This window comes from Marmota flaviventris, chromosome 5, assembly GCF_047511675.1.
Source record: "Marmota flaviventris isolate mMarFla1 chromosome 5, mMarFla1.hap1, whole genome shotgun sequence".
Taxonomy (NCBI): Eukaryota; Metazoa; Chordata; class Mammalia; order Rodentia; family Sciuridae; genus Marmota; species Marmota flaviventris.
Window position 1 is genome coordinate 99,237,044 of NC_092502.1, and position 14,638 is coordinate 99,251,681.

The 14,638-nt window shown below is 40.1% G+C and overlaps 1 protein-coding gene across 2 annotated transcripts in view; it reads right to left on the bottom strand.

The window, feature by feature from the left end:
* Positions 1-1,105: 1,105 nt before the first annotated feature.
* Xrcc4 (X-ray repair cross complementing 4) overlaps positions 1,106-14,638 on the bottom strand; it is a 269,838-nt gene continuing 256,305 nt past the window's right edge. Inside the window, exon 8 of one of the 2 annotated variants that reach the window (XM_071612442.1) lies at positions 1,106-2,023. In XM_071612442.1, the coding sequence (XP_071468543.1) occupies positions 2,020-2,023 (4 nt within the window). In that variant the 3' untranslated portion in view covers positions 1,106-2,019. Of the gene's footprint in view, positions 2,024-8,434; positions 9,051-14,638 lie in introns of those variants that run through there. The other variant, XM_027927925.3, reaches the window with a different exon arrangement.

The window sequence follows — 14,638 nt, forward strand, 5'->3', positions numbered from 1 at the left end:
AAATCACTCTTGAAGAAGTGAATGAAGCCCAAGGGATGAATAATAGAAAGAGGATCCCACTGTGGTGGGCAGGTTAAGTGTCACTGTGCCAGCCAGTGTTGGAAAAGTTTAATCTGTGGGTTCTCCTTGATATGAAGAAGAGTTTGATAGTTTCCAAACAGGTTGGAAATAGCACCAAGGAGTTATACAGCCTGCAGAGAAATGGGAGACCTCTGAGTACACGTAGCCTGTGCTCACATTACCTTTCAAGGTCCTATTTGAAAGCATAGATCTAATCAGCTCACCTCCTTATTTCCCTTGAGATCTGACCAGAGCTGTCATTTGGGCTATCTAAACGTTCAGGGACAAATTTCAAGACCTCCTAGTGAGTAGCCTGCTACCTTCTCAGCCTCATTATTTTCTCCTGCCACAAGGCACTGAAGATGCCATGCCTAATGTGCTGCATGTACCTCAGCAACCTTGGAGTCAGTCCTGGGTTTCAGCTCAAACTTTATCTCTTTCCTCACTCAGGTTTCCTTTGGCTCTAATCTCTGTTCCTTCTTTTCCCAGAGGACTAAGAGCAGGCTGATTCCTCTTTGTGGCCCTTGAGCATGCTGGGCTCATCTCTTTTACAGTAGGCATCACACATTCAGATTGTCCATATATGTGGCTGCCTTCTTCCCTTGTCTAGACTTCCAAACACCTGGAAAGGAAAGGGTGGTGTCTTCATTTATATATCTCTTCTGCCCCACAGATGCTTGACACAAACTGTTCAGTAAATGCTTGATGAATGAATCAGCACACACTTACACACTGGGACTTGTGTTCTAACTACAGCTGAGAACTTTCTGTAAACTGAGGGCCCCATAACCTTGATTGCAAATTCTTGAAATGAATGAAATTAATAATACAAAAAAGAGTGAAAATGTACAAACATTTTAGGTTGCTATAAACCAAACACCTTTTGTTAACATTTGCTGAATGTAGGCAATTAAGGAAGTTACTGCTATCATGTAAATAGGCTAGGGCTATAATGGAAAAATCAATTTGTTTTAGTCAGCTTTTTTTGCTGTGACCAAAATACCCCACAAGAACAATTTAGAGAAGTCAAAGTTTATTTGGGGCTCACAGTTTCAGATGTCTTGGTCCTTAGACAGCTGACTTCATTGTTCTGGCCCCACGGTGAGGCAACACACCATGGGGGAAGGTCCAGTAGAGGAAAGTGGATCAGCTCCTGGCAGGTCAGGAAGGAGGGGGTGGGAAGGAATGAGTCACAGAAAGACCAATCCTTCTAGGGCACACCGTCAGAGCCTCACCTCCCCCAGCTGTGCCTCAGTGGGGGGAGATGAGGGTTCCCCCAGTGATCCCCCAGTAAATCCTTTTGAAATAGGATGAACTGATTGGGTTATATCTCTAATAATCCCATCGTTTGCATCTGAATATTCCCACATTAACAGGAGCTTTGGGGACACACTTCACATCCAAACCATAACACAAACCAAGAGAGAAATGCTCTTCAGGAATGACAATATTTTATATAGAATTTTTCAAGAAAACACTAGTGTTACTATTATATTCTTCTTTCTCTCGCTCTCTCTCTTCTTTTTCAAATGCCAGAACTCTTGAGGAATTTAAAATTCTTATTAAATACACATAGTCCTCAGGTGAGAAATTGTTGCAGATGAAAAGCTGTCTGCCATAAATACACTGTGAGATTCTGAATCTAAGGAAAGAAAATCAGTTATAGCCAGTTTAGAACGTTCCAATTTTATCTTCCTGAATAAATAAATATGAATAAATAAGTCAGTAAGGGAATACATGATCATATTTAAAGCACTGGAATTGATTTTTTTCTTGCCTAAACACCACTTAAACAATGTTTTGCTCTGGAGTTCTTCATCTCTTACACTTGATGGAAAAATCTGCTGCTCTCCTGCTAGTCATATTACTTTTTGGGATAAATCAAGATCTTCAATGAAATCTTGCTTTGTCTGGAAGTTCATGCCATCTTGCTTTGTCTGGAAGTTCACACATGACATTTCATCTGTGGTGGGGGAAGAAAGCATTATTGAAACATTTAGCACTGTTCTATGCATAAAAACATATTACATGACTATCTGATAATACTATTTGATAATAACAATGGATGCACAAAAGAACAAGATAGCTAAATTGCTCTCGTGGAGAAAGCAATAGGGATGGGGAGAAAACAGGAGAGAAGGATGGACCCTTATGGAGATATACTGAATATGGGAAAATATTATAGTAGAAAATCCAGAAGACTTTAAAGAATTGAGTTATGATAAATATCAAGTATAAAGTTTTTGGGCTTCTTTGAGGAGAATAGCCTCTGTCTAACCCACATTGTCAATAAATTTTGCAACACACAGAAATGAGTGTTTTTGTCATAGAAATGAAAGAAAAAGAGAATAGATCCATGTTTGGGAGATGTGAGAAAGTACAAAGTTAGACTTCATAAAACATTTGTGAGACAGAGCCCAGTTGAAACAGAAATTCAATGTACTATGAAAATGTACCCTATAAAAATTCATAAGAATCTTCAGAACTGTATCAGACTTAGAAAGACCAAGCATAGGGAGACTTATAATAATAACTTTGGGAGAAAGAAAGAGGATCGATTGGTTTACCTAATAACCTATAAGTGTTATACATGACACTGTGCAGATTCATCATGAGCTGATTTTACAGTGGAAAAGCAACAACCATAAGAGCTTCCATACTTCCTTGATTCTCTGTGCACCAGGCATTGGGCTGCTTGCTGTGTTTTACTTTATTTATTTCCAACTGAACTTTGCAAAAATAAGTTGCTCAGCATGGCTTCTACAGCAATCAACTATTCTCATGCTCACAGGACACTAGTGCAATCAACTAAACTGTCCTTCCAAAGGTTTCAGGGTGTTTCCTTAGCTCTAGCCTGCAGACTGAGTTCAGTTCTGATCTACAGGTCATCAGAGGCCTAGGAAGGGACAGCAGCTACCAGGGGTATGTTCGCCTCATGGTAGAGATTAGATTTTCCCAAAGGGACAAGCAGAAGCCTGAAATGGTTTTTTGCTCCTAGGCTGAAAACTTGTTATTTTTATCCACATTTACTGGTCAAAGCATCAACAAATGGGGCAGTGAAGAGTAAATAATTACTGAGAATTGGCTCATCTTCCATAGAAATCTGATCACTCCTCCATAAACTTAGTTCCTCAGAGACATAGATCATATTGTATCTCTTTTGGGGGAGTGGAACAAAATTGTTTCCAACATTATTTCATAGGAACTTCTGGAAATTTTCACAATCTATCAAACTTGGACATATTTCTCCCATCCTCCACTACCATCTTGTCCCAGTAATGTCTAGAAATGTCATGAAGTTTCCACTCAGATCATATATATGACAGAGACAGAACACTGTAGTCCCTTGACCATTGGATAAGACCAAGTGAAAATTATGTCTTGTATTCTTTCAAGGATTAGTATATACATTTTTCTACCAATAATGGCCAACTTTGTAAAACTCATGTTTAAAAAAATTAATTTTTTCAGTACAGGGGATTGAATCCAGGCCTTGAGCATGCTAGGCAAGTGCTCTACTGCTGAACTACATCCCCAGCCTCTTTTTCTTTTAAATTTTGAGACAGGGTCTCACTGAGTTGCACAGGCTGGTCTCAAAATTGGGTTCCTCCAGCCTCAGCCACCCAAATATCTGGGATTATAAGTGTGTGCCACCACAGTTGGACCAATTTTTTTATTTATAAAACTTACAGTACTTTGTTGCCAAAGATCACAGACATTACTATCACTAAAACTTATCAGTGACTGGAAAACACATCAAATGTAGATAAACCCTTAGCTATTTGAAATGTCATTTTAATGAATTTTTATTGTTTTTTATATATGCAGCAGAATGTGTTACAATTCATATTACACTTATAGAGAACATTTTGGTTTCATCTTTCTGGTTGTGTATAAAGTATATTCACACCAATTTGTGTCTTCATATATGTACTTTGGATAATGATGTTCATCACATTTCACCATCATTTCTAACCCCCTGCCCCAACCTTCCCCTCCCACCCCTCAAATATTAATGATAAAAGTGGGTTTATTTTCCTATAATATTGAAAAGTTTAATTATCTATGCAATCTAGATTAAAGCTCTCCTGAAATATTCTTTTAATGCTAGCATTAACTAGTGATAGACTTTAATTGACAATAATGAAAATGAATAGAAATCTTCTCTAGCCTACTTCCTTATTAGACTAGTGTTTTCTTATTTTAAAAAGCCATTCAACTAATAAGACCTCAAAAAAAAAAAAAAAAAAAAAAAAAAAAAAAAAAAAAAAAAAAAAAGCAGTGATTTCTAAGGACATGTATGTCCTGGAGCTAGCTTCTGAAATATTTAAGTATCAAGGCCACTCTTGGTACTGGCTACTTAATCTTCCATAGTAATCTAATCACTCCACTGTAAACTTAGTTCCACAGAGACACATACCATATTACATATCTTATGGGGAGTGGAACAAATGTGTTTTCAATCTTATTCAGCAGGAATCTCCTCCATGGGTCACTTGTAGAAATGTGCTGTGTATTCATTCATACATAGACAGTCTGAAGTCTGTGGGAGCAATGAACCCAAGCTATGCCTGGAACAGGAACAGGAAAAGAAAGCAAAGGATAAATGCTTCTCCTTTCTGTCCTTGAATCTATAGTTCTGAGAAATTCGTTCTAAGGTTTCTCAGAAGATTCTGGTGGGATGGAGAGTGTGGCGTCCTCAGTGGTGGCCAACTTGATAAGGCATCCTTGCATTGGCTTCTTTTCCTTTCCTGTTTATTCTTGACTCACATTCTTGCTCCCTAGCATTACATTTCCAAATACATTACTGTTATACAAGCCTTTATTCCAGGCTCACCTTTTATAGGAAAGAAAGAGAAGACAATAATGGGTAAATAAATGGCTATATGGATATAAGTGGGCCATTGTTGGTAAATATTATTTAAGTAACCACAAAATGTATATTTCAAAGTATTCTTTTCTAATTGACAGATAGAGAAAACCATTTTAGGTTAACTCATAAAACACAAATGAAATCTGCTATTCTGAAAAATACTCATTGGAAGTTTTCATATCAGTGAGGAAAATATGGAAGGCAGACAATAGCTACAAATGGATGCATAACTAGTTCTTTTGAGATTATTCATTTTCTCTTACAAAACTATTAGAATGAGTACAATATGTAACTACCTATTTTGTGGGTTTCCTCACAGGTAATTTCATAAAGCCTTTCCTAAATTTAGATGTCAGTTATTTATTTTCATTTGATAGATTCTGTAAATAACACGGAATGCGTGAGTGACAAGAGACTTGAAAGGATGAGGGTTGTATGTACTTTGGTGCAGTCTAGCAAGAGGCCCTTTGACTGGCCTTCTTTCCTATTCCCAGGGAATTCCTTAGGCAGTCCCCATGACATGGTACTTTCTGGCAGCCCATACTTTCTCCCAAGGAAGTACCATTAGAATTGCACACCTCAATTTTTTTTCATTACATAACTTAAATCATTATTAACATTCCCTAATGCCCCTAACCAACACTGCTCCTGGGGATACCTTCTAAAGAGTCTCATTAGTTCCCATGATTCACAATTACAAATTTAGGTATGAACCCCATACCATATCCCTTTATCTTCTGTACTCTCATCTGATTCTATGCAGATAGCCTCATCCTCAGCTCATTCTCCAGCCCATTCCAAATTTTCATCTCTCAATTGAACTTTTTACAGGTCCTCACTCACAACTTCTAATTTTTATTCTCTTAATTCCACTGATCCTACAGCTCATTCTATTAGATATAGAGGGGTTTCAGGCCCCAGTGTCAGTACAACTTCCACTTACATACTCCATTTTTGTGAGAGAAGCCCCAAATTTCATTTACTAGAACATATGCTTGACAGCAACAGGGTATTTATTTATATAGTTCATTGCCACACCTAGTGTCCAGAAGAGATATTGGCACAAATTCTTTACAAATATTTGTTGAATGGATGGATTTATCCTTTAATTCTCCACATGGCCCAGTTCTGAATTTTGTGTGTAAATGATCCTTAATAAACATTTGTTGAATCAAGCAACATTTGTTGCTTAGCTCAAAAACCGTCCTGTATTTTATAAATTTTAGTTATAGGCCACTAAGCAGAACTTTTCTAAAGTAGTTTCCCGACCTTTTAAAACTACATAATAAAAACATCTCTTCCTGAGAGGGGAATTTTCTTTCAGGAACTTCCCTAATGAGGCCTGGACCACATCATCTGCTGCCAGAGACAAGAATTATAAAATTTAAACTAAAAACCTTCAGAAATGTAATCTTCTTGTCTTAGAGGTGAGGATACTAAGGTCAAAAAAGCCATGCTGCATGAATTATAATTCAATTGTTGTGCCTTACATTTCCATGTTCTTCTGAAATGATTTGTTTTAGAGTATAGATAATGGAAAACGTGAGGAAAAACATGGCATGGATTGGCAAGATCTGGGCATCTTAACACAGGCCTATAGTAATCTACCCATACAGGACAAGGGAGAAAACCATATCTTCTAATTTCTCTACATCTGATATAAATGAGAAGCCCATGATTATAGGCTTATTACCCTCTCTTCTAACCACATGAAACAATTGACAACTGAGCAAAGACTGAAAAGACCCAGCATCCTTGATATTATGGTTCAGATGTAGTTTCCTCCAAAAGCTCACATGTGAGACAATGCAAGACGGTTTGGAGGGGAAATGGTTAACCTAATTAGTGAATTAATCCTTGATGGGATTAACTGGTGGTAACAAAAGGCAGGCAGGGTGTGGCTGGAGAAGGTGGTTCATTGAGGGTGGGGCCATAGGGACTCTATTTTATATCTGGAGACTGAAGTCTCTGCTCTCTGATCACATTGTGTACTGCTTCCCTCTGCCTATTTCTTCTGCCATGATATTCAGCATCACCTATGTGATAAACTTGCATTTATTCATGCAATAAATACTAAGCTTCTCTGAAGCCAGTCCTAGTCTTGGAACTAGGGACAGAGAGATAAATCAGATGGCTGCAGTCTCTGGTATGATGGGGGTGATGTCAAGAGAGAGGGGGATATATGAAAAATAATACATGAAAAAATAATTCCAGAGAGTGAGATGCAGTGAAAAAAACCATTCTAATGGGACAGAAAGTGTCTGGGGGTTGGGTATACAACTTTAAAAGGGATATCCTGGAGAAAGCACCCTTGAAGAGACATTTGCTTCTAGATTTGAAAGAGAATAAACCAACCATCAGTACAGCAGTTCTGAGATCTGGCCTACTTGAAGGATAGTATGGAGCAGGTGGAATAAAAAGACAGGAGCACATAATCTGGGGAAGCAGAATTGTATAAGACCTGTACTTGAATCATAGGGCAATGGGTCTTTATTCAGGCTTAAATGATTTTGCCTAAGGTTTTAAAATTTGGTTTGGTTGGACTGTAGAGAATTAGGAGATTAAGCAGGGATACCAGTTATGAGGCAGTTGTAGTGGAGCACAGGTAGATAGAAGCAATTTGTGTTTTGTAGAAAGGTAAAGAGTATCAAGAATTCCAGGGTTTTAGCTTGAAGCAAGTGGTTAAATGGTAGTGAAAGATTATATAAAAAGGTAAATATATTCATTCATATCTGTAAATTGTGCCAAGATGTATCAAGATTTGATACAAAGAAATATTTTTTCAGAAAGTTTGGGAAATCCTTTTGTGACAAATTATGTATATATGAATATGTGTAAATTTGACTACAAATCTGAATATACAGAGAACTATGCTGACTCTAGAAATATAAGCATACAGAGGGTATTAAAACCACAATTATGGTGACCTAGTTTGATGATGTGGAAATGAAGAGGGCTAAAATTTGAGCCCAAGGCAATTAAACATTTAACTGGTGAACAAAGGAGAAGGGATCAGTTAAAAAAGGAATGGCTGGAAAGAAAGAAGACTACAAAGAGCATATGCTACTGCAAAAGTCAAGTGGAGGAAATGTTTTCTGAGGAGAAGTGACCAATTACCTGAAATGTGCTGAGGACTGAGAATAAACCCACCACTGGAGTTGTCAACATTGTGATCATTGTTCACTGCAAATATTTTTAACTTTGAGTAGCATGCACACAATGCATGTTCAACAGGAGAGAAGTGAAGATATAATGAGAGACTAGGGAGTTGAATCAGTAAATATAACAGAAATAGTGCAGGTATTAATGGGGATAGGGCAAGGTCTGAGTCTTCAAGGAAGGTCCTCATGCATATTAGACAATATCAAACATCCTCGAAAATATGCTTTTATATTTTGACACAAAAGAGGTTTACATTTACATTAGTAAGCACTTTTAAAATATATGTTACTATAATAAAGGGAAAAGTTGAGCTAAATAACATTTTATTAAGAACACAAATTTTCAATGTATCAAAAATTTTATTCTAAGGATTTCAGACTATTAACACACAAACTAAAAGATATAATTTATATGCCACACCACAAACTGAGATGCTCAAACATATTGTTCAGAATATGATTATTCAAAAAGAGCTACAGACATTTTAAAAAGATATTTTCTTTGTCTTGTTTCCAATATCTTCCTAGACAGGTTATTAGATGGTTACCACATATAATGTGTGTGAAAGAACATATTAAATGTGCCTTTGCAAGCCAAGTCTGAGATGTCATGTAATTACAGACACATCGAATGAATAGTTTGGAATAATGTTCCACTGTCATCAAATTACATCTTCATATACATGTGTAATCCACTTTGCACAATGGCTTCAACTAGATGTACATGTAATTAAGTCATAAAGTACACTAACAGTTGCTATTTAGTTAAAATTTTGCCTTTTCATTTTAAAGAAATGCAGAGAAAACACAGTCTAGTGAACATCAAAGTACTTTTTTGAAACTGCTAAATCTCATCAAAGAGGTCTTCTGCACTGCTATTTCTTAGTGTTTCTAAAGACATGTTTTCAGCTGAGATGTGCTCCTTTTTCAATGTCTCAGGTAGTGAAGAATCAAGCCTGGAGTAAAAAAAAAATCAAAAAAGTTTTATTTAAAAAAAAATTCCATTCACAGAGTAAATGAAAATGAAAACACATGTAAATAAAATGACATTTAAATCTGGCTTCAGGATGATTTAGAGATTTATTTCCCTATGCTGTTAACTGTAAGAAAAGAGACATGAAAGAAACTTTATTTAATTATTTAGATTAATCTGCCTCTATTCTGAGCTAACAGATGTTCAAGGTTCTATAACAATAGTCATAATCAAGGTAAGTATGTAAATTATCCTATTCTCTGTGTTGTAATCATTTCTATACCAGATTATTAGGAGGTATCTCATGGCATTCCTTTACTGAGTCCATAACAATTTACCTTTATTCTTTGGTTTCTTAAATTCTACCTATTGCTATGCATTTTAATCTCACAGTAGCAGAAAATTCTGATGAATTTCTTCTAGGTCAGACGATTAAATATAATTAAAAATGATTCTTCACATTTATGGCAGTTGGTCTGCATTTACTGAATCTACATATTTTCATTTAGTAAACTCAATTTTATGTAAGTACAGCATGCAGTTTCTACTTCACTGGACTGACCTCTGTCTATATGTCCATGTTTTCTTTGAGTCCTAGGATAAAAAGCTTGTTCATTGCCATAATCACTGCTAATTAGTCCTTGGAAGAGTGAGTTACAGGATAATAGAGTTCAACCAGAAGTGGTGCTTAGGAACACATTTATATCCTTGTATAAATCTAATTAGTGGTTTTCCAAGGAACCCAAATAAAATATGCTTAATAATAGCTATTAGAGGTGGCTTCAGAGCCAATTATGATAAGGCAAGTTGGTATAGCTGGAAGAGTAGGGGACTGATATCAGCACATACAGGTTTGAAACATGGTCTACTTCTATTAGTGACATGAGTTTAGGCAAGTCATTTAAACCAACTGGTCTTCTAGTTTCTCACTGAAAATCAGATGATAATATGTGCCTCAAAAGTGGTCTAAAGATTAATTGAGGAAGGAAGATGGCGGCGAGGGGAGTGCATTGCCCCCGTGTGCTGCTTCACTGTGTGGGAGTATGACAAGTCAGGACGGCTAAAGGCTATCTTGTTAGGAATTTCCAGCAATAGTGGGGTGCTCCGGAACCTGGAGGAAGGATTTCCATCGCACGAGGATCGGCTACGGGGACTCAAACGCGAGAGGTTTGTCGCACGGAGGGTAACACTGCTTATTCAGCAAAACGCCCCGCGGCTAGAGTCTGCAGCGCGCGCTGGGATAGAGACGCAGGGTTACAGCGCTGCAGTTTCTGCCAGCCGCGCAAGCACCGTACTCAGAGCTGAATTCTGGGTTCGAGACGGGGGAAGGAAGCGGTCCATCTCGGTTCTCCACACCGGTCAGACCACAGAGGAGGCCAGCAGCCACCATGTTGGTAAACTGACGTCACCTTCCCTGTTTTCGACTGACCGCAGCTCATTCAGCCATAGATCAGGTAATTTCAGGCTGCAATTCGCCTGCGGCTTGCAGACAGATTGCTAGGGTTCAGCGCCTGGGTGCTTCTTAGAACCTGATCCTATTGGAGCGAACACCGAGCGCGGGGCGGCCGAGTTCCGGCTCCCGGAACCGTCCCGGAACCGCCCTGGCCCAGGGCTGCGGAACCTGCGGAGGCTGCTTCTTGGACCCTGCGCCTATCAGAGCATACACCAAGCACTAAGCAGCCGAATTCCGGCTCCCGGAACTGAGCCCGCGGGGACTGCTTCTTGGAGCTTACACTTATAGGAGCTTACACAGAGCACGGAGCGGCCGAGTTCCGGCTCCCGGAACTTCGCTGGCCCGGGGCTAGGAGCCCGCGGAAACTGCTTCTCTGTCCGGGTCCTGCTGAGGGCCGGTCGGGACTCACCCGTTGCATTGGTTGCCCGGCAAGGGGAACGAAATGCTGCCATTCGCATAGGATACCAACATGGCAGAGATCTGATGTCAGCAGAAAGCGGAGGAGGAGAGAACTTCATCAATACCAGCGGTGACATAAGCAGTTGGTCTCCTGGTAGGGGGGGTGAGGCACAGTCACCCGAGTCTCCTCAATTTGTCGTCGAGCCAGAGGGGAGGAGCCGGGCCGCCGCCAGCGCCCGGAGCAGGCCCAGCGGCTCGCCAGCGGGGTGACCGCGTGACCCCAATTGGAGAGGGGGTGGAGCGGAGCCGCCACCCGCACCCGCAAGGTGGGCAGACCCGCGACCCAGTGGTACATGGGCGTGGTAGGAGGGGCAGGGCAGAGCCGCCATTTGCGCTTGCAAGGTAAACAGACCTGTGACAGCCTGGTGGGTCAGGCCCAGTGGCCTGCCAGTGTGGTACACACGTCACCCCAACTGGAGTAGGGGCAGAGCAGATCCTTCTCCCACGCCTGGATTAGGCCCTGCCGGTGTGGTGGTCACGTGACCCCAATTGGAGTGGGGGCGGAGCGGAACCGCCACCCGTGCCCGCAGGGTGAGCAGACCAGTGATCAACCTGCAGATCAGGCCCAGGGGTCCGCAGGCATGGTAGGAGGGGCAGGGCAGATCCACCGCCCGCGCCTCCAAGGTAGGCAGACCTACAACAGACCTGCGGATCAGGCCCAGGAGCCTGCCGGTGTGGTACAAACACCACCCTAATTGGAGTAGTGGCAGAGCAGAGTCGCCGCCCGTGCCAGGAACAGGCCCAGCGTCCTGCAGGCGGGGTAGTCACGACACCCCAATTGGAGTAGGGGCAGAGCAGAGCCTCCACCCGTGCCCGAAAGGTGGGCAAATCTGCGACCGACCAGCGGGACAGGCCCAGTGGCCTGCCGGTACGACAGACACGTCACCCCATTTGGAGTAGGGGCAGAGTAGAGCCGCCTCCCGCGCCTGCAGGGTAGGCAAACCTGCAACCAACCGGCGGATCAGGCCTGGTGGCCTGCTGGCGTGGTACACTCGTCACCCCAATTGGAGTAGGGGCAGAACAGAGCCGCCGCCAGCTCCCAGAACAGGCCCAGTGACCTGCCGGCGTGGTAGCCACGACACCCCAATTGGAATAAGGAGAGAGCAGAGCCGCCGCCCGCACCTGCAGGCAAGATACGCAAGCAGTATGAAAAGACAAGGAAAGAAAGGACCACAAGCAATGCAGGTCAACGCAACTTTAGAAGAGGTAACAGCTGCAGCAGATGGAAAGTCAGATAAAGAATTCAGGATATACATGCTTCAGATGATCTGGAGTATCAAGGAAGACATTAAACAGCAAAATCAGACAATGAAAGATCACTTCGACAACGAATTATGCAAACAAATCCAGGAAGCAAAGGATCAACTATACAGGGAGATAGAGGTTATAAAAAACAAACAAACAGAAATCCTAGAAATGCAGGAAGCAATAAACCAACTTAAAAACTCAATGGAGAATACTACCAGCAGAGTAGAACACTTAGAAGATAGAACATCAGACAATGAAGACAAAGTATTTCAACTGGAAAAGAACATAGACAGCTCAGCAAGACTGTTAAGAAACCATGAGCAGAACATCCAAGAAATATGGGATAACATTAAGAGACCAAACTTAAGAGTCATTGGGATACAGGAAGGTACAGAGCTCCAAACCAAAGGAATGAGAAGTCTATTTAATGAAATAATACAAGAAAACTTCCCAGACTTGAAGAATGAGACAGAATCCCAAATCCTAGAAGCCTACAGGACGCCGAATGTGCAAAATCATAAGAGATCCACACCTAGACACATTATAATGAAGATGCCCAACATACAGAATAAGGAGAGAATTTTAAAAGCTACAAGAGAAAGGAAGCAGATTACATTTAGGGGTAAGCCAATCAGGATAACAGCTGATCTTTCAACACAGACTCTGAAAGCTAGAAGATCCTGGAATAACATATTTCAAACACTGAAAGAAAATGGGTTCCAACCAAGAATTGTGTATCCAGCGAAATTAAGCTTCAGGATGGAGGATGAAATTAAAACCTTCCACGATAAACAAAAGTTTAAAGAATTCGCAGCTAGAAAACCATCTCTTCAAAACATCCTCGCCAAAGCATTACAGGAAGAGGAAATGGAAAATAACAATGAAAACCAACAGTGGGAGGTAGGACAGTAAAGGGGGGGGGGAATAATCAAAGAGGAAAACAAACCATGTTTAGTAAGAGAAATAAACAAATATGGCTGGAAGAACAACCCATATCTCAATAATAACCCTAAATGTTAATGGCTTAAACTCACCAATCAAGAGACACAGGCTAGTAGAATGGATCACAAAACAAGACCCAACAATATGCTGCCTACAGGAGACGCATTTGATAGGAAAAGACATACATAGGCTGAAGGTGAAAGGTTGGGAAAAATCATATCACTCATATGGACTTCGGAAACAAGCAGGAGTGTCCATACTCATATCAAATAAAATAGATTTCAAGCCAAAGTTAATCAAAAGAGATAAAGAGGGACACTACATACTGCTTAAGGGAACCATACACCAACAAGACATAACAATCATAAATATTTATGCCCCAAACAATGGTGCAGCTATGTTCGTCAAACAAACTCTTCTCAAGTTCAAGAGTCTAATAGAGCACCATACCATAATCATGGGAGACTTCAACACACCTCTCTCGCCACTGGACAGATCTTCCAAACAAAAGTTGAATAAGGAAACTATAGAACGCAATAACACAATTAATAACCTAGACCTAATTGACATATATAGAGTATACCACCCAACATCAAGCAGTTACACTTTTTTCTCAGCAGCACATGGATCCTTCTCAAAAATAGATCATATATTATGTCACAGGGCAACTCTTAGACAATATAAAGGAGTAGAGATAATACCATGCATCTTATCTGATCATAATGGAATGAAACTGAAAATCAACGATAAAAGAAGGAAGGAAAAAGCATACATCACTTGGAGAATGAACAATAGGTTACTGAATGATCAATGGGTTATAGAAGACATCAAGGAGGAAATTAAAAAATTCTTAGAGATTAATGAAAACACAGACACAACATATCGGAATCTATGGGACACATTGAAAGCAGTTCTAAGAGGAAAATTCATTGCTTGGAGTTCATTCCTTAAAAAGAGAAAAAACCAACAAATAAATGATCTCATACTTCATCTCAAAATCCTAGAAAAAGAAGAGCAAAACAACAGCAAAAGAAGTAGAAGGCAAGAAATAATTAAAATCAGAGCTGAAATTAATGAAATTGAAACAAAAGAAACAATTGAAAAAATTGACAAAACTAAAAGTTGGTTCTTTGAAAAAATAAACAAAATCGACAGACCCTTAGCCATGCTAGCGAAGAGAAGAAGAGAGAGAACTCAAATTACTAGCATACGGGATGAAAAAGGCAATATCACAACAGACACTTCAGAAATACAGAAGATAATCAAAAACTATTTTGAATCCTTATACTCCAACAAATTAGAAGATAGTGAAGGCATAGATAAATTTCTTAAGTCATATGATCTGCCCAGATTGAGTCAGGAGGATATAGAAAACCTAAACAGACCAATATCAATTGAGGAAATAGGAGAAACCATAAAAAGACTACCAACTAAGAAAAGCCCAGGTCCGGATGGGTATACAGCAGAAT